Source organism: Erythrolamprus reginae, chromosome 6 (assembly GCF_031021105.1).
Source record: "Erythrolamprus reginae isolate rEryReg1 chromosome 6, rEryReg1.hap1, whole genome shotgun sequence".
Taxonomy (NCBI): Eukaryota; Metazoa; Chordata; class Lepidosauria; order Squamata; family Dipsadidae; genus Erythrolamprus; species Erythrolamprus reginae.
Window position 1 is genome coordinate 82,928,174 of NC_091955.1, and position 27,347 is coordinate 82,955,520.

At 39.1% G+C, this 27,347-nt stretch overlaps 1 protein-coding gene across 11 annotated transcripts in view; it reads left to right on the forward strand.

Annotated features, from left to right (window-relative positions):
• WNK1 (WNK lysine deficient protein kinase 1) overlaps positions 1 to 27,347 on the forward strand; it is a 121,614-nt gene that overhangs the window by 61,936 nt on the left and 32,331 nt on the right. For 4 of the 11 annotated variants that reach the window (XM_070756450.1, XM_070756451.1, XM_070756452.1 and 1 more), the window contains exons 9-19: positions 8,960 to 9,031; positions 10,661 to 10,804; positions 11,310 to 11,774; positions 12,772 to 13,020; positions 13,652 to 13,752; positions 18,930 to 19,092; positions 19,536 to 19,652; positions 20,475 to 20,621; positions 21,892 to 21,949; positions 23,087 to 23,224; positions 24,383 to 25,791. In XM_070756450.1, coding sequence (XP_070612551.1) covers positions 8,960 to 9,031; positions 10,661 to 10,804; positions 11,310 to 11,774; positions 12,772 to 13,020; positions 13,652 to 13,752; positions 18,930 to 19,092; positions 19,536 to 19,652; positions 20,475 to 20,621; positions 21,892 to 21,949; positions 23,087 to 23,224; positions 24,383 to 25,791 — 3,063 coding nt within the window. Of the gene's footprint in view, positions 1 to 896; positions 1,152 to 4,315; positions 5,528 to 8,959; positions 9,032 to 10,660; positions 10,805 to 11,309; positions 11,775 to 12,771; positions 13,021 to 13,651; positions 13,753 to 18,929; positions 19,093 to 19,535; positions 19,653 to 20,474; positions 20,622 to 21,891; positions 21,950 to 23,086; positions 23,225 to 24,382; positions 25,792 to 27,347 lie in introns of all 11 variants that reach the window. The other 7 variants (XM_070756454.1, XM_070756455.1, XM_070756456.1 and 4 more) reach the window with 3 other exon arrangements.

Genomic DNA, 27,347 nt, shown 5'->3' on the forward strand with positions numbered 1-27,347 from the left:
AGAGTATGTTAATAGTTCTTCTGAACGGGCCAGTTTCAAATGAAAAATAGATTTCCATGGGGGGGGGGATGTAATTCCATCTGTTTTGGAAGTTAAACTTTTGAGGGAATATCACTGGAGAGATGACTTGGGAAGAAATAAATTTAAAAGCCTAAAAAAAAATTTGGCAGGTAGAAAAAACACTGGCTTCTGGAAGAGCTACTACATGACTTTTTTTAAAATTCTAAGTTGGTTCAATGAACAAAATAAGTAAATTATTATCTACCTTGGGAATGTAAACAGAGTATACAATCTTTATTTTCTAATGAACTCTTTTACCATATTGCTCATTTGTGAAATTTGTTTTAATTTTAAAATCTGAACATGTGCGGGTTATAATGTGAATCATTATTTGGTGTCATATAATCTCCAGTTGAATAATGTTGCAGAGATAATGCCTGGCAAGGCGCTATACAGGAGGCCATTCCAGTTAGAAAAGAATCAACCGAAGTGAAGAAAAGTGCTATTTTTGGGTGGGTGGGGGAGATAACTAGAGACAGTTATAGTAACATTTAATTGTTAACACTTAGAAGAAAGAGCTCTTCTTCATTAAGAGCTCATTTTCTATACTTAAACCTCCAATGGATCTCTTTAACACAATGGAGAACTGAACTTGGAGCAGATGCTTATTTTCCACTGTTTAGTAGATTTAGTTTTAGTGTAATTTAATAGTCAGAGGAAAACCTGAAGGCCTCTAAGGTGCACGTATTAATTTTGTGTGTGATGTCTGTCAAGTTTCTTCGTAACCCTGTCTGTTATAATCAGTATCAGTCTTTTGCCATGATTATGTCCCTGAGTTTCAGCGCATTAGTCATGTCATTTATGCTCATTTCTTTGTCTTTGGTGTTTTTCTTTAGCTTCAACACGGCTGTAGCATGTCAGTTTGTGCTTCCACTCTTTCCCCCTTCCTTCCCTCCCCGGTCCCTGACAGTGCTCCTTCTACCCTGCCATTAGCATTGTCTGCACCTCTTTATTCTTCCTGTCTTCGGACTACCCCGCAGGAAACTTTTGGCGAAAAGCTTTCCAAAGCCCTGGAGAGTGTCCTGCCCATGCATATCACCTTTCCACACAACCAACGGCGCTCCAGCCTGCCTTCCCTCTTTGTCAGCCCTGTATGTCACTTTCCTGACACGTTAAGATAAGTTACCACTAAATACATCCTGGCTTCTATTGGATTAGGATGAAAAAGGCACTAGGGTCTGTGCTATAGGAAAGCTAATTCCTCTCCTTCCTGAAGTTAGAAATTAATTTGATTAAAGCTTTGGGGAAACTCATAGGAGCAATCTGAAAAATGATTATATTATTTCAAAAACATATGGATGTTTTCTCAGTTTGGATAATAGCTAAAGATAAACATGTGGTCAACTTTTAAACACAACAGTTGATTTTCATTATTTGTGGATTCCATAATTGCAACTTACTCGTTAGAATTTATTTATAGTTGCAAAATCAATAATTGGGCACCACCACAAGTGGTGATTCATGGACATACAGAGTAGTGAAAAATGTGAGTCACCCAATGCACACTTTTCAGGATGTGCTAATTCTATATTTATGGTGACTTTGTACAGCATAACTTCTGCAGATAATGAGGATCCTCTGTGCCATGTTTTCTGGCAACCACATGGCCAACTTTTCTTGGGATAGTATGAAATAGTTTAATTTTTCCATAATTTTTTAAAAACATCTCTGCAATCCTGGATTTCCTAGCAGCTTCTAATTAAGCACTAGCCAAGGATAGTACAACGTAACATTTTCTCAGAATTGACCTCAGTCAATTAGGTGTTTCTCTCTGTTATATGATAGTAATCCGGAAAGTAGCAAAAAAACCTCTCCAGATAATTTGCAGCCAAATATCAAAAAGAAAAGAAAATGTCAATAGAAATACAAATACATATATTTCAATAAGATTGCAAAATTAATTCACAGGGTCCGCAGACTTAACTGTTACACAGGTTTGTCTAGTGGTGTATACATGTGTACTATATGTGTGTGTGCTCCTTTTCCTAAAATGGCTTTTTAAAGATACATTTTTATTAAATTTCATTATATGATAAAAATGTAGAAGAAACAAAAATGTGAAAAATAAGAAAAAAACTGAAAAATGAAAGCGAGAGAGAAATAACTTTCAGCTTTCTTCAGTACAGTACATTGCAAACATAATATAACATCCACCTTTTGCTTCATATTTCACATTTCAAGCCAATTCTTTAATTACAAAACCATTCTAATCATCAAAACCTAAAATCAGAGTTTAATTTTTTCAGTTTCAAGCAAGATACTTGGATTTTTTAAATTAAATAATTGGGGACGCAATTAAAATGGAAAATAATAAACATTACCTCTACAGTATATCTATAACAAATAGGACCTGTAAAAAAATATTGTACCATATTATTAATTCTTTGATGTATGGTGCCTTTTCAAATCAAATAATACTTCACTTTTAACTTACTTGCATTGAAATATATTTGCTATAGTAATTTACTTACTGTATTTTTTGGAGTATAAAATGCACCTCCCCCCCCCCCCCCAAAAGAGGGTGGGAATATTGGTGCGTCTTATACACCGAATACAGCCATTTTTGACCTCCTGAAGCCGATTCCTGCATCCACTTTTTGTAAAAATTGGCCAGTTTATAGCCAAAACAGGGTGCGCCAGAGGGTTTGAGGGGCCTGCAGAGTGCTCCTGGGGGCCGGGGAGGATAAACACTTTTTTGTTCTTTGAAATCTTGGTACATCTTATACACTGGTACGTCTTATAGTCTGAAAAATACAGTACCGTGTGCATAACTTTCAGGGCCATTTGTTTAATTATCCAAATAACTTTAACCTGTAACTGTTGAATCTCTGGTGCTGTCTGAACTTGGCTGTTTGCAGATGTTCTCCACAGTGGGTGGAGCTAGCACCCAGGATGGGTTAACCTCGTCCTTCAGCCTATGGGACTGAGTCTGTCAAATTGCAAAGCTCTGCCTCTGTCTCTAAGGGCCAGCTTTTGACTCAGTCCTCAGAATGAACAGACGTGTGGTCAAGATAATACCTTCAGTGCTTTTATCTGTCACCTTGATGATTTCACTGCTCACACCTAATTTCAAGTCATTTATGAAGAAGGTTAAATTTTTATGCATTTGGCTAGAAACAGTAGTGAAGAAGCAGAGAGCTTCATGTAGGCAATGGAAAGAAGGGAGAAACAATTTCTAAGCTTCATCTGTTCACTGCTATCCTGTGGGTTAAAGAAAATTATTCTTAAGACTCATATTTATGGATTTCAGGAAGGGAAGAAGCTTCCTCTTTCTTAAGTCTTTGTGCCATATTGGGCTCCAGGCCTACTCCCCGTATTTTTACACACTGGACATTTTTAATTTTAGTTAAGAACAGTAATAGATTTCTTGTTTAACGTCTGGGTTTGCAACTGGAGGTAAAAGTAAAGCTCTCATGATTCAAATTCAATATCTTGCAGCTACATGGATATATTTTCTTGGCAACATACAGAAGGGATTGAAATTACTATTGTTTTTTAGATAAGGAGAGGAAATTAGAATCACTTTCCTACAGTACAAGAAAACATTTTCCTCCATTCCCAAAGGATATGTAAGACTAATTGTCACCCCACATTTTTCTATGTCATAGGAGAATTTGCTGCTGCTTTTCCAGAACAATTGGAATTTTGATACATGGTCTCAATTGACCCTATTAGTATAAAAAAGAAAAACTGAGCATTTCAATCATATTGGAATGTGTTTAGCTGATAATTTTATAAGAGATAACATACCCATTCTGAAATGATCAAATGCAACACTTGACAAATGTAACCCCCAAAACTAGGTTTTAGAGATATGAATACAATGAATAATCTCTAGGCTTGTTGCAGTTTAAAAGCAGATTATCTTCCCATTTAGACAACTATTTCTCAGGAGGTGTATGTACTGTATTGCAATGTATGTATGTATGTATGTATGTATGTATGTATGTATGTATGTATGTATGTATGTATGTATTGAGAAATGATGGTCTTGATGCAAATCTAACAAAATGTATTTGTCTTAATAAAAAGATGATTGGAAAAACAGCTTCTAACAAAAGCAAATATTCCTATAGACAACAGTCTGCCATGGATGTATTTAATGGATTTGCATAACACTCAAAACATTTTGTGTGTTAAATATGACCTAAGTGTAGCCATTCTATAAGGTTACTAAAGAGAGCCATTTATTGAGCTGAAATGGTGATATGTTTCTGTAATGTCTGAACTACTTGTCTTGTTCATGTCAATGCAGCCTCAGTCCATGATGCATCGGTATGGGGGAACCCCAGCATTCCTAGATTCCCAAGTATTTTTTTCTACTGTTCATGAACAGCCAGGCTCTTTCTCACCACCACCCACCTGCCCTTCGGGGGTGTCCTTTTCTCAACGGCGCAAAAGTACTTCTATCCTTGAAGCCCAATCTTGCCATTTCCAGCCCTTGTTCAAGACCAGTCAAAATCTACTTCTCCCTGGTGGTAGTCCAACAATTTGGACACCAGAGACATTAGCAACAATGAGCACAACTGCTCATAACTTCACAAGAGAACATATTCAGGCTAACACTGTATTGAACTCAACTCAAACCTTGAATGATTACAGACCTGGACAAGCAACCTCAGAAGATGCTACAAACACATTGACCCAAGAAACATTATATTTAGTGGGCATGCACTACCCGTCTCAATTAACTGAACATTATGAGACACTATCTTATAATGCTGAAGGAACTGATCCAAACCTGGTGCAAGCTCCTGAACCGAGAAGTGTACAAGGTGGCCCTCTTCAGAATTCTGCTTTTGAATATCAAACAGGCCAGACATTTTTGGCAAGACAAATTCAAAATTTGAGATTGGATTCTGGAATGAATCCATTATTGCCAGTTTCCGGCATATCAACTCCGTTGAGCGCAGATGCCATACAGATGAATTTTCATCCAGTCTTTGTTCCACATTCTGCACCTGCTATACTCTCTCACAATGGTGATGGTCAAACAAGCATGTTTGAGTTCCACGTTCAAACTCCCAATGTAACTGCAGGAGAAAGTACAACCTTATCTCAGTGTGTTTATAGAAACCGTCTCACAGATTTTAACCAGGAGGAGTCTACTCAAAGAACTTTGCAGCCGGTTCGTCTTCAGCCTGTAAAAGAGGAACAGAGTAACTATATGAGTTCTGAGTTCATGATGAGTACAGGCAGTTCTGTTCTCCAGAGCTGGCTGGAAGGTAGCCAAGGGTATTCCAGTGACTCATCACAGTTAACTTCTTCTGATACTGGTGATTTTCTGTCGCCCCCTCCATGTGGGACATCTGTATCATACGGCACAGATTTATCTTTTTCTGCTTCCCAAATGGCTCAAAAGGCATTGCCAGATTCACAGATCTTCGTGCACTTTCCACAGGGAACTTCATCTGAACAGGCCCTCTCTGCATTGGTTTCAACAAGATCATCTCCATTCTATTCTCAGGTTACCACTACAAATGCTTCCAAATTTTCTTGGGTTTTTAGTCTTATCTTGGCCCTATAGTATAAGATTCTTTTATCCCTTCCCAAGATACTCTGGTACTGAGGGACAAATTGTTTCTTCAGGAATATGTTGCCTGTTGAAACCATTTTAGTCCTACCTTTTTAGGAACATGCTCAGGGGAAATATTATGTATAGTGTGTATTGATTGTAAGCAAATATTGATGGTAGGGCGGTATAACAGGCTATGTGTTATTATTTCATTGCATTAAAGTCTTTTTACTTATCTGAAGCTGAATTTGGAAGCTCAGGTAAGTGAAATTTAGTTTCTTTTCACCATCTGAAAATGAAAAAGCTGGAAAGTTTGGATTTTTGAGATCTCTTAGAAGCACTTGAATATCCATATTCATGTTTATAAAAATTAATCCAGTGTCTCCTTATTCAGATTGTACATTATGATTGCTTAAGGTAAAATCAACAGAAATGATGGTTCATATGTATGTTGTGCTTAGACAGAACATGCAGATATTTTGAACTTCGTAAAATAAATGTGCTGTGAATCCTAAATATTTAGTTATATAGAATTCAGGTCAACAAACCACTATAAAATTAATTAGGAGTAAGTGCAAATTAATGCAATTTTAGATGCTGAGCGATACACTATGTACCTATACTCAAATATAAAATTCACCACTTCAGCAAGAAAAGTAATTTTGCCTCCCAGTTTTCCATTTTCCAAGATTCTGCCTTCCTCCCCCATCTTAAACATTTCAGGAAATTTTACACCCCAATCCGTAATTGGCACCCATTGAAGATATGTATAAGTAATAATAGTAGTGAGACATGGGAGTCTGCCCTATCCATTCATCTTTCTCTTTGATTAAACTAAATTAGTTGCTGATCAATGTGGTCAAACTGTGACAATCAGGCATCAAAATGCCACAGAACTTGCTTAAATCAGACAGTAGAGGAACTGTATCATAATAAAGTGTGTGAATTATATGTACAATCTTTAACTGTTTGAAAAACTATACATAAAACAAAGTTATAAACATAGATAATAATCCCCCCCTCCAGTCTGCGGGAAAACCTCTCACAAAACTGGCCGCTGACCTAGATAAGCTAGAATCTCCACAAATATTTCCTGCATGCATTCAGCAATTCCACTTACAATATGAAACTATTTTCTTTTTAATCTATTATATCCTTTCTATTTATTTTTGCACAAGGATTGTTCTTTATGTTCAGAAAACTGCAAAACCACAAAGTTTCAGAGCAATGTGAGTTTAAGTAGACAATCGGTCAGAGTTAATTACTCCAGTATGTGTAGGAGCCTTTCAGGCTTATAGCAACCAGTAATAACTCACAATTGGAATGTCAGAATGTCACAGAGATCCCGAGGCCAAAATGATACCACGATGCATCAATGTCTCCCTCCAAAGCTGAACGATAATCTCCCACACAGATCACTCCAACCCTCCCCTTTTCAAGGTTGCAGCAGCATCATTAAGTCTTATCACCTGTGCCTTATAATCTGTTTCTGCGTTTGCGCAGCTGCCCTTGTCTTCCCAGCATTCTCCGGACCCGCGCATTCAGAATAGGATTACTCATTAAATCTTCCCCTTCTGATTCAGATGAACCTCTGGCTGGAGAGCTGACTGAATCCATTCCCCTCTCTGTCTCTCCAGGCCCTTCCTGCTCCCTGTCTCTCCCTGTCTCTGCTTCTGGTTCACTGTCTGATTTGTCCTGTGGCCAGACTGATCTTCTGTGAACAGACGGCCCCCACTTCTCTGCGTCAAAATCAGCTACCACAGGAGCTGGCCTGAAGCCAACCACAACACCATTTACCATTTAATTCTCCACATTCCAAGCAGAAATTTTGTATATGCTATGGCAGTTGCCAGACATTTAGCTCTGCTTCCATTGTACCTTTGACCAATCATGATTTTCAGCTAACACTTTTTAATAAGATGGAGGGCATTGAGACTAGATGGCCATAGGTAGAACCAAGGGGCAGCTTTACCTCAAGCATGTAAGGTGGGATCTCTAATGTAGTATTTCTCAACCGCGGCAACTTGGGGATGTATCAATTCTAACTCCCAGAATTCCCTAGCCAGGATGGGAATTAAGTCCACATATCTTGAAATTGTCACGGTTGAGAAATACTGTTCTAATTTAAGACAACCTTACAAACTGCTACGTGGGTACAGCCAATATAAATACATATAATATATTAGTATATTCAAGTTTCACACTCAAAGGTACCTTGACCCCAAAACAATATCTGTCCCTACCTAAACACTTTGTACTATTGGTTGGTACTTTATTGCTATTTCTTGTGATTCTAATAAGATCTGTGATGGGGAGTTGGTGGGTCTAAGAATCTTGGAAAATGGAGTGAAAGTATAAACAAATTGTACTTTGAACATTTCAAGATGGTTACCTAATTATCCGGGTGTATATTGCAAGATATTTCAAGAAATAGTATTTTATCCCCCTCAGGATGACTCCAGAACTGTTTTTACATTTCCCCCTTAACATGAACTTTTGAATACTGTATGCTTGTTTAATAAAAATTCTTACTGTATAATTCCTATATTTTCATTTTAGCTAAAAAAATACTCCCCTCTTTTGTATAGCTCTCCAACCCTTTTCTCTCCTGTCACTCATGTATTAAAACATAAATTCAGTTTTTTTTTCTTTTTTGAAAACATTTGTTGTACATTATACATTGAAATTCATTCCAATACATAATTCATTATATGGGAATGATTGCAAAAGGTGGTCATTGCCATTCCAGTTTTACATCCATTCATAACTGTGTAGTTTTGATTTTGCTTGCTTACTCATTCAAAATTTTTAAATGACTAACCCTTGGCTTTGGGTGCTTTTTCTGAAAAAAAAATGGCTGATTCTTACAGGATCTTTGGGAAATTTCTAATAAGGTTCTTGTATTTGTCTAGATTTGGCTAAAAAATACCATTATTTTACCTAACTATAGTTTAGCATTTTTTCTCATTGAGTGATAGATTAGGCTGATATAAATCTTTGAAAAACTGAAGGAAATTTAAAATTTTAAAATAGAGATCAGTAGCATTTTTCCTATAGATATTGAGTGTGTGCACCTATTTCTAGTACAGGTTATTTTTATTATTATTAACAACACACACACACACACTCACAAACACATATTGCATTTTTATACTAGTAACTGAATTTGATTACTAGAAAAATGCAACTGCTTAAAAGTGTTGCAGATGGATGCACTGTGAAGTCCTTTTTAGGCAATTGGGATTACTGCACAGTCCTAATTGATAAAAATGAAGTGCTTTTCCATTTCAGGCCAATTATTACTTTAGGTCATTATAGTTTCAATGTTCCCAATACAGAAATTTATAAATAGTCTGATTCTGATTCTCTTTCCCTTCTATGCAGATGCCAGGGCAGCCATCCTCAAATGAATCATCAGTGAGTGCATCATCACAAGTTTTGCAGCAAAATCAACTGGTAATGATGAATGATTGTTAGCCGTATCATTTTGTAGATTGAGGGACATCCCTCAAAGTATTTTCCTAGCACTTTTGGTGTTTTTCCTTTGATGCTGTAGATTCAAAAATGGGTTATACTTATGGAAATACTATAAATTTAGCAACTGGTCTGATGTAACAACCAGACTTTCTAGGTTTTGCACATTTTTCTGCTATCGATGCAGAAATATTTTCCATTTAACTCCACTCTTGCTTTAGTATTTTCATTTTCCTTAGGCATAGAAGCCAACATGGTGAGTTGGTACAGCCATTTTCAGCATTTTCAGGCTTGCCATCTATCAGGTTGTGCAGATAAAACCCCTCTTTGTATCATGCAAAAATAACTGTATACTGGACAATTCAATTTAATTTATTAGATTTGTATGCCGCCCCTCTCCGAAGACTCGGGGCGGCTCACAACAATAATAAAAACAATATTCCAGCGAAAAACAAATCTAATATTAAAAAGCACATAAAACCCTATCATATTTTAAAAAGCAAACAACATATGCATACCCAAACATAAATATAAAAAAGCCTGGGGGAAAGGTGTCTCAACTCCCCCATGCCTGGCGGTATAGATGGGTCTTGAGTAATTTACGAAAGACAAGGAGTGTGGGGGCAGTTCTAATCTCCGGGGGGAGTTGATTCCAGAGGGCCAGGGCTGCCACAGGGAAGGCTTTTCCCCTGGGGGCCGCCAAACGACATTTATGATGAGCCGGGGTGGCGCAGCAGGTAGAGTGCTGTACTGCAGGCCACTGAAGCTGACTTGTAGATCTGAAGGTCAGCAGTTCAAATCTCATCACCGGCTCAAGGTTGACTCAGCCCTCCATCCTTCCGAGGTGGGTAAAATGAGGACCCGGATTGTGGGGGCAATAGCCTAGGTCTGTTAAAAAAAAAAGTGCTATTGGTAACATGTTGTAAGCCGCCATGAGTCTAAGGAGAAGGGCAGCATAAAAATTGAATGAGTGAGTGAGTGAGTGAGTGAATGAATGAATGAATGAATGAATAAATAAATAAATAAATAAATAAATGAATGAATAGTTTGGTCGACGGGACCCGGAGAAGGCCAACTCTGTGGGACCTTATCGGTCGCTGGGATTCGTGCGGTAGCAGGCGGTTCTGGAGGTATTAAGTGTTAAGTATTACCGGAGGTATTAAGTATCAAGTATTAAGAACAATAACAATTGATTTCAGCTAATCAAAAGCTGGTTAATTTGGCTAAACCTGCTCTTAAATTGAAAAAGGAGAACCTTTTCCTCCATTTCTATTTGGCTATGAATATAAGTGACCAAACAAAATTTATTGGTTAACTAAGCAAATTGTATAGCTATCCAATTTACATACAGTATTTTAAAATACTGTTAGCTATAAAAGTTGATTTATAATTCCACATATCCCCAATGTTGAAGGGACTGGTTTGGGTTGATTGTGGTTGTAGCGCAGCAGTATTTGAAAACTACGATCTGCTCATTTTATTTTCATGTCAGTATGATTCCTGTTCATAGAATCCATGCTTGCAGAAGCCACACCTATTCCAAATCGAGTATTTTTTAAATGAAATATTTCTGAATTCATTTTCGTTTTTTATTTCATTTCTTCATCTCAGACTACCCAACAGCCAACCACCCCCCAGCAGGCTGGGCAATACCAAGTTCCACAGCCACCAGCTTCCACTGGAGCTGCTCCACTACAGCCAGTAACACAACAAGCACAAGTAATGCCTATGCCTCAGGTACCTGTTGGGACACAGGTATAGTACAACTTGATATTTTTAAGCCACCCTCTAGGCTGTCTAAAAATCTAAGTTTAGATTTTTATTTTCATGTGGATAAAAAAGACAGGCCAGCAGTGGAAAAAATAATAAAGATGTATTAATGAAAGTGGATGAAAGGAACATCAATTTATGAAAGGGAAAGACTTCCCTGCATGAATTTGTACATGATCTAAAATTATGTAATAGGATGGTTTTTGAAAAAAGTAGAGTGCCTTTGGTATGTATAATTTCGAGAGTGAATTGGAAACAATAGCCTGATAATCTAATACTGAACTTTCCTTAAAATTGCTCTTTTCTATAGCCTTTCTCCTTTAATCTTGGCTAAGTAACCTTCCTGCTAGTTTTACCAAATATATTTTTATTCCCTCTTACTAAGTAAAATGTAACAATTTTTTTCTTTCTTGCACTAATGCAGTACAGAACATGCTATCTGCAACCCTGCTTCTTAAAACCCTATCTCTATTTTTCTTTACTTCCCCAGCTTCCTGTTTCCCAAACAGTGCCGATCATCCAGGGTGAATCACAGTTACCTATGGGAGCACCTTCCCTTGCTCAGCCTTCAGCTGCCCCAGTCCTGTCTCATTTCCTCCCAGTGGGGCAGCCCATACAACCACCAATTCTTCCACAGTTCTCAGCCTCTCAGATGCCCATGGCAGCACCTCATGTGTCTGTAGCTCAGCCATGCTTCCCATCTTTATCCATTTCTATGGCAGCTGGCATTAACCAGCCATTGCTTACTCTAGCTACATCTGCTACAGCAGCTGCTATTCCTGTGGGCTCAACTGTTGTCCCTAGCCAGCTTCCAACTCTCTTGCAACCTGTGGCTCAGCTGACCAGCCAAGTGCTCCCACAACTTCTTCAGCCAGGTGTTCAATCCATGGGATTGTCTTCTACTCTGGGACAAACTGCTGAAGTTCCAGTTCCAACTACAGATGCTCTGTACCAGGTATTTGGGGAGTCAAGCAAAAGTCCCTCTCTGTAATCCCATCAGTTCCTCAATGTTTTCATCCCCATGAAAAATCTTGAATATGGGAGCTCTGCTTTATATGGAAGAAGAATAAATAGGAATATATAGTTTATCACTGTACATGGGAATCTTCTGATTTAAAGCTAAATCTGTGTCTTTAAAAAATCAGAACCTTTATTTTAAAAAAGCAGTGATGCTTTTATTTTAAAAGATAGCATTTATTAGTTAATAGTGTAAAAGCAGCTACTAATGTCTAAAAAAAGTTTAAATTTCTGTTTAAATCCCATGTACTGTCTCATGCTTAGATATAAGAAGGGATGTATAATAATTCAGATACTTCCTTCGAATTGCTTTATAGTGACAAGATGATTGGGAGGGATTTTGGCTATCAGTTTTCATCTCCTTAAAATAGAAGGTACGCTCTTTTGGGAGAACAAACAAGATAATTGTTTGGTTGATATTTTTTTTATTCTTGTTCTCTAATGTTATGTTGCTTTCTACATTGTGAACATATGCTCAGCATATTCTCTCTAATTTTAGAATATGAAAATACCATTTGCTTTTTTTATTTTGCCAAACATACCTTTAGAATTAAAAAAATAATGGGAGAAGGGGGTCAGATGAAATACAGAGGTGTTTTTTTAAAAAAAACAACCCTTCACCATGAGTAGCATAGTTCACCTTGAGGTTTAAGTGTTTGCAGCCAAAGCTCTTCTTTCAAAGAGGAGTAGTTGCTAGCTACAGAGATACAGGCTACATGATGGCTTGGAAGGTAAAGTTTACCCGAAGGCTTTATAGACAAGAAATAAGGCTTCTTGTCTATAAATAATTCTTAAATAAGGCTGTCTAAATTGGTGGTTGGGCAAAGACACACTTTTAACAACCTGGCTTGCAATTTCTCCTTTCTTGTCTATTTCATACTGTTTCATACCAGTCACACTAAAATAAGCTAACATGGCTTCCTCATTTATCACAGGGCTTCCCACCTCGGCTACCAGCACAGTATATTGGAGACTCAAATATTGCTTCCTCTTCTGTGGCTTCTGCTTGCCTTCCTTCTGCAGTATTGTCCCCTCCTTTACCCACAGAAGCATTGGCTCAGCCAAGCTATCTTGCTGCGGTAGGGCAGCCTTACATGGAACAGAATGTTTTAGTTTCTTTGGGCAGTCTAGGAGGACAGGTTCAAGTGCCCCAGTCTGCTTCCACCCAGCAGACAGCATTAGAGGTAAATGGATGAACTGCATGTTGTTGGGAATGTGCTTTAGAAACAGAATTTGAAAGCGTCAGTTGTAGAGCCAGTCCCGGTTTTCAGATTCCAGCTAATATTGTATGTTAACTTTCAAATGAATTTCTCTTACAGCAGAATGTGATGCCAATGTGGAAACCTTGTTGCCCCTGGCTGTGCTGTTGGGAAGTGAGTGGGCCTCCCAGATGCAAAATTACTTGCTAGTACTTCTCTCCTGGCTAGTAATGCCCTTTAAATAAGATACAGATTCTCTGTAGTACCTCTGGAAAAAAAAAATTTTTTTCCTCAGAACTCTTCTCTGCAGCCCTGTTATTAATGGAAGAGATTTGAATTACCCCTGCATTCTTCATTGGCTTTTCTGTTGCACATTCTGCTAAGTAAGATTTTTGGTTGCATGGCAAGCTTTGATGTCACATTAATCTCATGGTTGACTTCTTGAATTTGCACGAGAAACCCTCTGAAAGTTAACAGTTCGAATTCACTTAGATGCTTTAAAAGATGTAGAGAGTGCTTTTCAAAAGCTTCTAGTTGCATAGATGATTGGACTGTGATATCAGATTAAAATAAACAGTTTAAGAAGGTACTTCAATGTTCAGTTCTCTTATTGCAGAGTACAACTCCTGGAATCAGTCAGATTGCACCTCCAGAGCCTCAACCTTCAATACAGCAGCAACCTTCACAATCAACTCCATTAGTTTCTTCAATCGACAGGTAAATATTAAGCTACTGCTTTGGAAAGACACAGCTGTGATAGGAAAGAAACTGATATTATTATTCTCAGATTTGAGAATGTTTTTAGTTAATTTTGTATGTAAGCTAAAACTATGTTTTTCAAATTGGAATACATTTTCCGAGATACTTAGAACATGCAAGAACTCAATATATTCAGCATAATCACCTAATAATAACTTTCCTTTTACTCTTGAAGAAGATAAATCTTTCTTAAAGTAGATATCATACAGTAAAAAACTGCATAGTATTTATAATTTATTAAGCTGTTGTAGATATATTCATTTTGTTGCATGCTATTCCATTCTTTAAACAAAACTCCCACTTCCTAGTCCTGGAACAAAACATTCTGATTTTGTTCTGAATGTAAAACAAAATAAGGCTGTTCCAGTATGTTCTAAGTGTCCTCATTGGTTTGTTAATTTCTGAGTCATGATTAGATCGAGGGTTTGTTTTTTCCACTTTTTAAAATATGCTTCCAAGTTGACATTGCAGATATTAGTTCTGTCCCTAATGCTCTTGGCTAAGACCAGTGGAGCAAGGAGGAAAGTTGGTTGGAGAAAATGGCAGCTGTAAAAAAAATCACATATTTAGGTGCAGAGGAAACACTGCTAATAACAATGTTGAGGTTACAAATTCTAACTTACACAAAATAGTTTCTTTATTGAATGAAGACAAATATACGTGTCGTAGAATAATTTGGCAAGATCCAATCTGGGCCGGTCACCTGGACCAGAGGTTTAGCCTTCCAAGCTTTGAGACTTATGGTGGAGCTCATCCTCAAGGAATATTTCAGCAGAATTTCTCTCTAACACATTCTGGTAAGAGAAATGCTCCAGCATGAGTCTGAAAGTTCAGGAGGGTTGTATCTAGCTCCTTTGTTACTGAGCGTTAGTATACTGTTCGGGCTAAATGCAAAGAGTATGTTGCTTTTGGCTTGCTGTTGCTTTTTGGTAGCCAGATATCTTCACGTGCTTTAAGGAGCCGGTACCAAAGCTTAGCACCTAGAGAAGGATGTACAGTGATACCTTGTCTTACAAACTTAATTGGTTCCGGGACGAGGTTCTTAAGGTGAAAAGTTTGTAAGACGAAACAATGTTTTCCATAGGAATCAATGGAAAAGCGATTAATGCGTGCAAGCCCAAAATTTACCCCTTTTGCCAGCCGAAGTGCCCGTTTTTGCACTGCTGGGATTCCCCTGAGGCTCCCCTCCATGGGAAACTACACCTCTGGACTTCCGTTGCCAGCGAAGCGCCTGTTTTTGTGCTGCTGGGATTCCCATGCTGGGAGTCCCCTGCAGCATCACAAAAATACGGAAGTCCAGAGGTGGGGTTTCCCATAGAGGGGAGCCTCAGGGGATTCCCAGCAGCACTGGCAATGGAAGTCTGGAGGCGGGGTATCCCAGTGGCGGTGGTGGGTTTGTAAGGTGAAAATAGTTTGTAAGAAGAGGCAAAAAAATCTTAAACCCCGGGTTTGTATCTTGAAAAGCTTGTATGACAAGGCGTTTGTAAGATGAGGTATCACTGTATTTTGCTGCTGTTAGGATACAAAGTTGTACTATATAGTAAATTATACTACAGTGGTACCTCAAGATACGAACCCCTCGTCTTACGAACAACTCGTGATACGAACCCGGGGTTCAGAAAAATTTTGCCTCTTCTTATGAACTTTTTTCGAGTTACGAACCGGCGTTCAGAGACTGCTGGGAAGCCGCGCGGCTGTTTTAAAAGGTGACAGCCGGGCGGCGGGGCTTCCCAGAAGCCTCCCGAACGCCGGTTCGTAACTCGAACAAAGTTCGTAAGAAGAGGCAAAATTTTGCTGAACCCCGGGTTCGGTTCAGGGGGGTGCTGGCAAGCCCCCCAGGCCGGCTGCGACCTTTTAAAACACCCGCGCCGCTTCGCAGGTGTCTCCCGAAGCCGAACGCTAAAGCCGAATTTCTGCGTTCGGCTTCAGGAGACAGCTACGAAGCGGCGCGGCTGTTTTAAAATGTCACAGCCGGCCTGGGGGGCTTGCCAGCAGCCCCCCAGGCCGGCTGTCACCTTTTAAAACAGCCGCGCGGCTTCCCAGCAGTCGCCGAAAGCCGTTTTTTTGCGGGGGGTTTTTTGGTTGCATGGATTAATTGACTTTACATTGTTTCCTATGGGAAACAATGTTTCGGCTTACGAACCTTTCGTCTTACGAACCTCCTCCTTGCACCAATTAAGTTCGTATCATGAGGTATTACTGTATATGATGCTCTTTGCTGGACTATTATAATTATAGATTGCAAAAACAATTTAAGATGTTGCTTTCCTTATTTGATACGATAGTTTTAAAGAGTAACAATATCATAGAGTCACGTATGTAAAATTTATTTATTAATAGATAAATAACAGTATTTTATGATCTCTGCCAGATTTCTGTTGATTGGGTTATTGTTGTCAGTCAGTCTAGGTTATGAACTCTAAAAAGAGGGGGGGGAGCTTATTTACAGTTCTCATTGTGCCTTTAGGTTAAATATTCAGAACATTTTGTGTTTTATTCAGTATGAAATACAAAAATCTTAAAGGATTCTTCCTCCGCCCCCCACCTCCCAAATATAAATAGTTATATGTATACCAATATAATTTTCCATTGTTTTGTTGCTTGCCTTAATGAGAATGACATGGCCTGTTAAAATTAAAATATTTTTAAAAGTTGTAGATGTTGTTGTTCTCCGTCATGGTGGATATAGCATCCAGGAATGGCTTAAATCTGTCTGATCTCTGGTTGGACTGAATCTGTCTAAGCTGTTTAGGTGATGCCCTTGTTGTATAACTTTCATTTTTTTTCACCCGGTTGCTCAGCAAGGATGGTTCTGCCACCTTTCCTCTCAGACCTGGTGAAAATTGGTTGCTATATTCATTGCGAGGGTTTTAACTTTTCTTCTGGTACTGTGAGTTTGTTTTGTCTTGTAACATCTAAGACTGAATTGTGCCTTTGGGATTTAAATTGCAGTTGAGTGGCGGCTTGGTCTTCCTCAGGCAGAGGCTTTTTTGCCTGTCGGTGTAGGACTGTTTTGAAAGACTGCCAGCCACTTTTATTTCTCTGAGGGCTCTCAGGAAGGTCGATTGATTAAAGCACTATTTAGTCGAGGAGGATCGGGGGATCTGATCCCAACTGTCAGACATCCATATGATCATCGGCGCCTTTTATCACTCCATCTGGTGAACGGGGATTACGGCAGCCATTTTTTTGACGTCTACGGAGGCAGTCTGTCCATTCAGGCAATAATTGAGCAGTTGCCCCAATTTCTTTGCAAGCAGCCCTTTCTGGGGCAGCATGAGGATGCCACTGGGGGCAAAGTGGCAGCAGCAGCTTAACTAGCCACTAATCAATTGATCGTCATAGCATTGGGACGGCCGTACAACCACAAGATAGCGGCGGCCAATTTGTTAACATGGTGGTCATTTTGAGCCCGGGATGAGCAGTAACAGCTCAGCAACCATTCAACCATCTCCTATACACATTGATACCTCTTGAGAATCAATTACCTCATTGTAAAGGGTGCAAATACCATTTGAACTAGGCTCACACCACTTCCACTACACTGGCTGTATTCAACTGCTGACCATTCATCAGAAGAGCATTTGCACCCCCGGGTCATCAACTTTCCACACCCCACCAGGACATAGCAATAGACAAATGGCAGAGCCACGCCCCACAAGAACACAAGTTCTCAATCTCAAACTACTTAACTGTTATGTCATCTATAAACAGTTCAAGATACATTCACTTTCCACTATCTTATAGAACATTAGGGAGGGCGACTTCCTCTGTTCCATTAACCTTACAGAGGCATATTTACATGTGCCTATTGTTCTGCATCATTGACAATTTCTGAAATTCTAGTTTGCTGGAACTCATTACCAATATAGAGCAATGCCGTTTGGTTTGTCTTCACCCCCTAGAGTATTTACTAAATTGTTAGAAGCTCTGGTCGTAATGTTAAGGGCCACACGTATGCGTGTCCAGTGCTACCTATTAATTTAGTCATTTTCCCCTTCCCAGGCTCATGACAACTTACAAACAACCATCCAGGCCCTGAGGCATCACGGATTCTCCATTAATCTGGAGAAGAACCACCTATCTCCAACTACTAGATTATTAAATCTGGGAGCTGTAATTGACTCAGTACAAGATAGAGTATATATTTCTCCTGACCGCTAGGCTAGTATTCAACAGTTGGTTGCTACTATTCAGAGAGACTGATCAGCTCAGATATCTGCATTGCCCAACTTACTAGGCAAGATGGTGTCCACATTTGCCATTGATCCATGTGCCCGTGTTCATTCCCGGGACCTCTAGTGGTTTCTCTTGCCTTTTCCGAAGTCCAGCAGGGGCCCTTCTCCGGCCAGGGTGCATCTTTCACCGCACATCATCGTGTCTCTCACATGGTGGGAATCTCAGGCTCTTTCCAATGGCAGCCTGTTTTGAGAACAAGATTGATTGGTCCTGGCAACAGATGTAAATTTGACAGCCTGGGGTGCCCACATTGCTTCCCATGTGGTCCAAGGTCAATGGACTGAGCAGGACTGCAAATGCAGCATAAATTGGCTGGAGCTACAATCAATACATCTGACCTTTCACCATTTTAGTCCTTTGGTGACAAACCATCATGTGTTGGTGATGACCAACGAACACGTCAACTGTCAGGGAGGCATGCGGTCCCAGCCCCTGATGATGGAGGCCCGTCAACTTGCCCTTTTGGGGAACAACATCTTATCTCCCTTTGGGCGGAGTACATCTTGGGTATCACCAATGTGCAAGATGATTGGCTCAGTCAGTCCTCGGTGGACCAAGCTGAATGGTAACTGAAATTGGTGCTATTCAAGGAGCTGACAGGCATATTTGGTATGCCAGCAGTAGACCTCTTTGCTACTCTGATCAACGCACAGCTTAGCAATTACATTACCCAATTTGCAACTCTGGGGGCAGTACGGACCAACGCTTTCTGGATCCCATTGCTATTGTTCAAACAGCATTATTTTAGAAGAGGATGGTTAAACAATATACTTAAATAAAGAAAAAGAACCATCCCACCATAACTACCTAAAATAAAGAAAATAAAAGAACTGTAAAAGCAGTTTCATTTGTAAAATGGGAAGTATTACTAACAATCCTTTTTTTTTCTTTTTTAGCGCTCATTCAGATGTTGCCTCAGGCTTAAGTGATTGCAATGAAAGTGTTTCAGCATCCAGTGGTAGACACGAAGGGAGGACTACAAAGCGGCATTATCGTAAATCCGTACGCAGCCGTTCTCGTCATGAGAAATCTACACGTCCCAAACTGAGAATTCTTAATGTGAGTCACCTGTTTGTGTAATACAGATTGTATTGATTGAAATATAGCACTAAATACTGTGTTTCCACAAAAATTAGACCCTGTCTTATATTTTTTTTTAACCCCGAAATACGCGCTTGCCCTTACTGCCTTATTTTCCCCTTAATTGTTGCCCAATTAATATATGCATGAAATGCTACTTTTTCTGAGCCCTTAAGCCTAAATCTCCTGTAGGCTTCTTGTTTTGTTAGTGTTCATTTTCGTTTTCTCCATGCACTTTAGACTGGTGGCTCTGCTTCTCTCCCGCACATTACTTTCTGAGATAGAAAGAGGAATTGTGTCCCATCTAGATGACTACTGCACACATTGGTTAATAAATACTGCACTGGATTACTGAACTCAGGATATTTGTAGTTGATCTTCTGTATTCAATTTGTATTTTGAAAATCATTCTGTTTTTCCAGGTTTCAAATAAAGGTGATCGGGTTGTGGAATGCCAGCTAGAAACACACAACAGAAAAATGGTTACTTTCAAATTTGATTTGGATGGCGACAATCCAGAGGAAATCGCTTCTATAATGGTAAAACAGCTCATATGAGGAATTGGTAGCATTAGTTTTAGTAATAACCTACCTTATCATATTTCTGTCTTCAAATTTTTAATTTTGGTACATTTCCTCCCAAAATCTGTACTGTCCAGTCTATTACAGTTTTCCACTTCTGTTAAACAGTCTGCTTTTTTGTATGAAAATGGTTAAATCAAAATTTTAATGCAAGGATTATTGCCTTTTTTTCCTAAACTATCATTTATTTGGCAAGCAGCTGCTTTAACAGCTACGGTTTAAAATTCTGAAATCAAATGGTTACTGAGTAGTTTTTCGTTTAGTGACAAGTTTTTTCCTGTCATTACTAGTGTGTGTTTGCAAAAAAGATTATAGCAATGTCTATAATAAAATTTTCATATTTTTGTATTGCTTTTCTTTTCAAACTTGTAACTCCTTAAAGGAGAAGAAATTAAAATAGTGATTTATAGTAAGCAATGAAAAGTGACAGTTAAGGATCTCTATGCCAAATATAGACATATCTGGCTCTAGGGCTGCCACTGAGCTGCAAAAATCCACATGATCACAAATGGGTAGCAAAGTGATAAGGAAAACTGTTGCCAACCCAGATGTAGTTGTCTGGATGTTTACTATTGTTCTGTTAATACTCAATTCAACTATCATTTGTACCTTTGAAAATCACTTGCCATTGTTGGGCTAGAAGATAGATGAAGAAAGTGTATTTCCTAGAATGCTGTGTAATGCATCTTTTACAGGTTTTCTAGGATAGTGTTGCTATTTGCTCCAGAGGATCATCCTCTAGCAATTCTATAATTACTGTAATCCCAATTTTATATGCAGGTGCAAAATGAATTCATACTAGCAATAGAGAGAGATTCGTTTGTTGAGCAAGTTCGAGATATTATAGAAAAGGCAGATGAAATGCTCAATGAAGATCCCAGTATGGAGGCAGAAGGCGATCAAAGTATGGATGGTATTCAGAGCCAGGTAGGGGTTGACTTTGATGTCCTAGCATTTATCTTAAATTGTTTCTTTCCTATTCTTTTCCTTTTTTCTAAGCAGTCGTGACAAAAGGTATTTATAATCTGAAATTAAACCATCATATGAATAATTGTGGGTCTCTGTTTTCACTTCCAGTAGTATTGTCCATTTTATTTCCCCCCTTTCCTTATTGAAAGTTTGATGTAAGAAAAATATTTCTCAAATGTTTCAACTTTCAAAGCAACTTCAGTTTATTGTAGATTTTATTTCCTTCCTTTCCTTAAGGTTCTTTGCTTTGTTTCCACAGGCAGGAATGTGGGCATAAATATGTTCAATGGCAAGTAGCCTCTAGTATAGAAGTGTGTAGACTTCAACTCTCAGAATTTCCAGCTACATTTTAAATTTCTGATGGGTGAAAAACACTGACATAAGAAGACATAACACAGAAAGGGGAAATTATGAGGAAGAAAGAACTACAAATTTAGTCCATGTTAAGGTTGAATAATATGTCTTAAATTGCTTACCATCTGTAAGCAATTAAGGAGAAAGAGGAATGTGATGGAACCTTACCAGTCTTTTAGCAAAGATGATCGAATGTCCCACCCTCCATCTCATTTTGTATTGCTCCAACTTTCTGAATAGCCATTTCCTTTTATTTATTGTCTGCGTTGCAAATTGAAAAAGCAAATTACCGTAAGTGCCTAGGGAGAAGGTCAGTGAGGAAACTGAAGTTGCTTTGAAAGTTGAAACATTTGAGAAATATTTTTCTTACATCAAACTTTCAATGATTAGATGATTTGTTTAAATCAGTAATTTTCACCTGCACTAGAGTTGTCCAGAACAGCAAGCTGGGCAATATATAGATTTAATATGGTAAATAAATCTAAAGATACAGTTTTCACAGATTTAATAACACTTAAAAGCAAGTTACCAAAATATCAAATAAATTAAAATATTTACAATGGAACCCATGTGTATTTCAGTGAGCAGAGTTTCTATTCTGGGGTAACATATAAGTGGATGGAATATGGAGAGTCAGGTTAGTGTAGTGGATAATTCGTTAGACTGAAGGTCAGCTGTCTTTGGACCAGTCACTTACTTTCAGCTCAGGCCACTTCCCAGGCTGCTGTTGTAGGAAAAAATTGGAGGTAGGAGCATTATGTACACCATCTTGAGCCAAACCAAGAAAAGCGAGATAGAAATCAAATACACACACACACACACAAGTTTGAATTAATCATTATGACTATAATTCTAAGACTTTCCTTTGTTACAGAAATTGGATGGAGACTTCAAGCAACCAGATCCCGTTTCTTCCATGCCACAAAAAATAGGCAAGTACCATTTAATTCTACTATGATTTGGTCCCGGTGATTTTGATTTAGGATACTGTAGGGTTTCAACTACCTATTTTATTACAGTTAGTCCTAGCTTACTGCCCTCTCAGTCAGTAACCATTTGAAGTTGCAACAAGTCCTCAAATTTCCAGCTGTTCCAGCACATGGTAACAATTTGTGACCTTCCCTGCCAGCTTCCCACAATCGAAACCAATCGGAAGTTGGCAGGGAATGACACTACGATAAGCTCCCATGGCCCCCCTGTGCTCCCATGGCACCACGACCTGTTTCCCCTGGCTCCCTAGTTTGGGCATGGACTGCCTCAACCCAACCTCCCCCATGAGCATCAACCCACAGAATAAAAAACAGGGTCTTTTGCAGTCATGACATAAGCCTAAGATTGAAAATCAGGCGTGTCAGATGTTACATCTTTTCTATCCTGCTCTACGGAGTAGAGTGTTGGTCCCTGGCAGAAAACCACTTGAAGAAACTAGAAGCATTTCAAATGTGGATTTACAGACAGCTGTTACGTATAAGCTGGGTTAACAAAATCACAAATGAGGAGGTGATAAGCTGCCTGGGAAAGCAAAGGGAAATCATCGAAGCCATTAAAAAGCAAACGTTAGAATATTTTGGGCATGTGATGCGACACGCAGAAAAACAGGGCATCCTTCACTTAATCCTCCAGGGAAAGATTGAAGGCAAACGAAGTCCAGGCAGAAGGAGAACATATGGCTTAAAAACCTAAGGGACTTGTTTGGACAAAACTCAGTGGCACTTTTTTCATGCGGTTGTTGAAAAAAAATAGAATTGCCAACCTGATCACCAATGTCCAATGACGCATATAGTACAAGAAGAAGAATGTTGCAGTCATAGGATGTTGTGTTTTATGACTGCATCATTTAGCAGTGACAATGCTAGTTCTATGAGGACTACATGTATAGCCGTCCCGAGTCTTCAGAGAGGGGCGGCATACAAATCTAATAAATAAATAAATAAATAAATAAATAAATAAATAAATAAATTGAATTAGAAATTGGATTGCATGTAATTGCACAATTATAACCAATTTCTTTCTTTCTTTCTTTCTTTCTTTCTTTCTCTCTTTCTCTCTTTCTTTCTTTCTTATTTTAGGTGTACCTCCTAATTCATTTACTCAGGTAGTCCACTCTGCTGGAAGAAGATTTATTGTCAGTCCTGTACCAGAAAGTAGATTGCGAGAACAGAAATTTTTCACTTCCATTCCATCAGAATATGAGCTTTTTGATTCAGGTAAGTTAAATAGCATTCCTACACAAAATGTTTGTTCATATTTCCTTCCTTCCTTTGGTTTAATTGGGATTTTAAAAATAAAAAAGGGTGTAGATTATCCTGAGCTAAACATCCACCTTTCACCAGATATACATATCTAGTGGTTGAGAGCATCTTCAAAGATTCTCTTTGTTTAATTATTGACATGTGAAGTGCCCTTTTTATCTATATTGAGCTTTTAATTTGTCTTGTCTAAAGCTAGCCCAAACAATTGTGTTTTTCTGTTCATGATATCACATTACATTTTAAAATTAAAAACAAAATGAGATCCTAGAAAAGATTTAAAATACTGTCTCGTGAATTTTCAACTGTTTTCCATGTTGTAAAAACACCGGCCAACTATAATAGTGTTTAATGATTTTGTTAGTGTCACATGCTCTGACTATATTTTTTTCTGTGTCTGTACACACACACACACACACAAACATGCACACACACATTCTATGTTTATATTAGAATTGGATTAATTTATCGTAAGCTATTATACTCGTTCGTTAGGAAGATGGTACAGGTGGTTCTTGATTAACGACCACTTGTTCAGCAAACCATTTGAATTTATGAGATGTCTTTGAAGTTCTATCTGTGGCAGCACTCCCATGATCATGTGGTCATGCTCTGGGGCAAGTGTGTCAAATTCGTGGTGTCACATGACATCTGGTGACTTTTTTCTATTCGCTAAACCGAAGGTGGGCGTGACCAGCAGGTGACGCATCCGGCTCACAGGCCACAAATTTGACAGCCGTGTTCCAGAGGTTCAGCAACAGACCTGGATTTTCAACCATTGCAGTGCCTGTGTCTCACGATCATAACTTTTGACCTTCCCTGCCGTGTTCTCACAAACAGAGCCAATGAAAGTTGAAAGTTGTGGTCCTCTCAAGACATCACTTAATGGTTCGCTATAATTCACTGAACAATGGTAAGGGGACTGCAAGGGACTACTGTCGCTTAGATGCAGAGTCACAGGTTGTGCTTTATGTCCTCATTGCTCTGGTTCCAAATGCTGTTGTTAAATAGGGACTACCTATAGATGTGCAAACTACATTAGCAAGCATTAGGATTACATTCAGTGCCCTTCAGCATAAGTTTTCTGAAAAGATTGACTGTGTCTTTTTGCTTCAGGTGTTTCCACATCTCATGGTCCTGGGATGAATCTCTCACATTCTGCATCGTCACTCAGTCTGCAGCAAGCTTTCTCAGAACTCAAGCATATGCAGCACACTGAAGGACCTAGCACAGCTCCCCCAGTTTTTAACCAAGCTATGCCTACCTTTCCTTCTGTAGCTTCAGATGCCAATGGGCTGCCATCTACAACTGTAACTGCTTCGTCTGTGTCCCTTCCTCCCTCCACTAGTATTTCTTTATCGGCTACTCAGTCCACAGAAACGGGGCTTCCAGAGAGTGAAGAATTGCCAGTCCCAAGCTCTCCACCACCAGTGTTGCCTGGGTCACAGCTAAATAGTGGAGTGGCTTCGAGTGTCAGCGCACCTTCATTTTTATCAACAACTGTAGTCCAGGCAGCTTCTGCTACTGGAGAAATTGTTACTAGTATTAGCACGCCTGCTTCTCTGACGTTGCCACAAGCTGCAACAACAGGGCCTAGTGTTACAGTATCGGGTGTTATGGTGCCACCAGTGCCACCCCAGCAAGTTGGTAGCGCTGTTTCAACAACATCTCAAACAGTTCCTGTATCTATGGCACAGAGCATTGTTTCACAGTCTTCTCAGTTGAACACCAGCACTTCTGTTCCCAGCCTAGCAAAAATGGTAGTGGTTAGTGTGCTGCAGCCAAGATCAGAAAGTGAACAGGCATCAGAAAACCCACAGTTGTGCCCTACAGGTGAAGTACCTGTGCATGTTTCTGTACCAATACTCTCTACAGGAGCCTCAGGTACGTCTAGCAGCAGCTCCCATCAACCTCTGGTACAGCCACTACCCGTCCCACCTATAGTTACCTCATCTAGCTTTGCAACATCGTTGGGTGCAGTTTCTACCCCAGTATTATCCCAGGTCCCTTTGCCTGGTGCCCTACCACTGGCACAGCCAGTAGCTAATATACCTGTTGTCCAGCAGACGTTAATACACAGTCAGCCTCAACCAGCTCCATTACCCAATCAACCTCATACACATTGTCTAGAAGGGGATATTGACACCCAGCCCAAAGCACCTGGCATAGATGACATAAAAACCCTGGAAGAAAAGCTACGATCCCTCTTCAGTGAACATGGTGGAATTGGAACAGCTCACCCGTCTGTGTCCATGGAAACATCTTTAGCAATGGAGGCCCAAGGCATTCCCGGCTTACCAAGTACTACGGTTGCGCCTACAAAGCCTGTGGCATCCATTGCAAGTACCAGTATGCCACCAGCAAGTTTGGTGCTTGGTCCAACGGGTCTTCCTGTCATGACACCAGTTGCCACTCCAGGACAAGCAAGCACCCCGATTAGTTCCGTCTCAATGACGTGCTGTCCTGCACCATCAACAACTAAACCAGGGACACCTCCTTCAAAACCACCTCTTAACCGGGCATCGGTAAGGAATCCGGTATTTTTTTTTATCAAACATTTAAAATCACGTCAAATGAAAAGCCTGCTCAATATTTATCTATGCTTTCCTTGTTCAACCTTCATAAGTTTCTTAGCGTTAGTTCATCCATTTAACTCTTTGCTAAATATTATAAATATCTGTGCTTTCTGTATTTCTGGTTAGAAAAGCAAAGTAGAAGAGGAATAATAGATACCAAAAGTTATGAGCGAAGTGAAAGGAGGTGGACAGAGAAAATTTGTATCCACTTGACATAATAAAATTTTGGCTGGCTCAGTGAATTGGAATGGAGGGGAATTTGATTGGATAAAAGGTATTTCACAATATCCCACATAATTAAATTATATAAATTACCACAAAACATAGTGAGACCTACCAACTTAGATGGTTTTAAACCTGATAAATTTATGGAGGGATAAGGCTGTGGTGATTAAATATCATCATAGCTGTGTACTTTGTAAAGTTATATATCTGCCTCCTCAGCTAATACAGTCTAGTGGTTAAGACACCAGAAATCTCTTGAGTTTTAGTCCTGTCTTAGACATGAAATCCAGTTGGGTGACTTTGGATCAATCCCACACACACACAGCCCAACTCACCTCATCGGGGTTATTGCTGTGGGCAAAATAGGAGGAGGAAGGTGTATTAAGTATGTTTACCACCATGACTTATTTATGAAGATAATGAAGGTGGGATAAAAATAAATAAAATCTATGTACATGATGCATAGATACAACCCAAAATAACAGCTGTTCATTGCAAATGGTTCTTGCTTAACAGCTCCGTGTTCAGGGACTATCTGAAGTTACAACGGCGCTGAACAAATGGTAGTTACGATTAGTTCTCATATTTATGGCCCTTGCAGTGTCCCACTGTCATGTGATCATAATTTGTAACTTTCCCTGGCTTCTGACAAGCAAAGTCAATGGATAACTGGAAGGAAGTTGTAAGTCGGGGGTCATTTGAGGTTCTTGCATATGACCTACAGGGTTCTCTCCGAATGATGCCGGACTGCCATAACAGCCATTGCTAACCAATCCGGTCTCTGTACTGTAGCTATAATTCTGTGGGTGATCATATGTATATTCATGTGATTGTTTCCCTGCTAAATGTGCTTGTTAATGGCACTTTTATTTATAATCACCTGGAACTGAGAAATTACCAGGAAATTGAATGCAATAGGATGGAGTCTATGTCAGGCTTCAGTAACCAAGGAAAACATGTTAAGATTCTTCTGAGCAATTTTCCTTGTTGCTTTGTACCTGTAGACAGAACTCTTGCCAAACCAATGCACTCCCTTCACCTGGGAATGTGGACAAGATTTCATCACAGTCAATCTTTGAAGCGTAGTTTTCTGCCAATAAAAACTCAGCCATAGTATGTTTCAGAATATTGGTTTGTAGTAACATACCCCATACATGTGAATCCCTAGATTTACCAGTTTAAGATCTGCAATCACAGCTGAGTAATGTGATGTCTTTATTTAAATATATTTATTTATTTATTTATTTATTTATTTATTTATTTATTTATTTATTTATTTA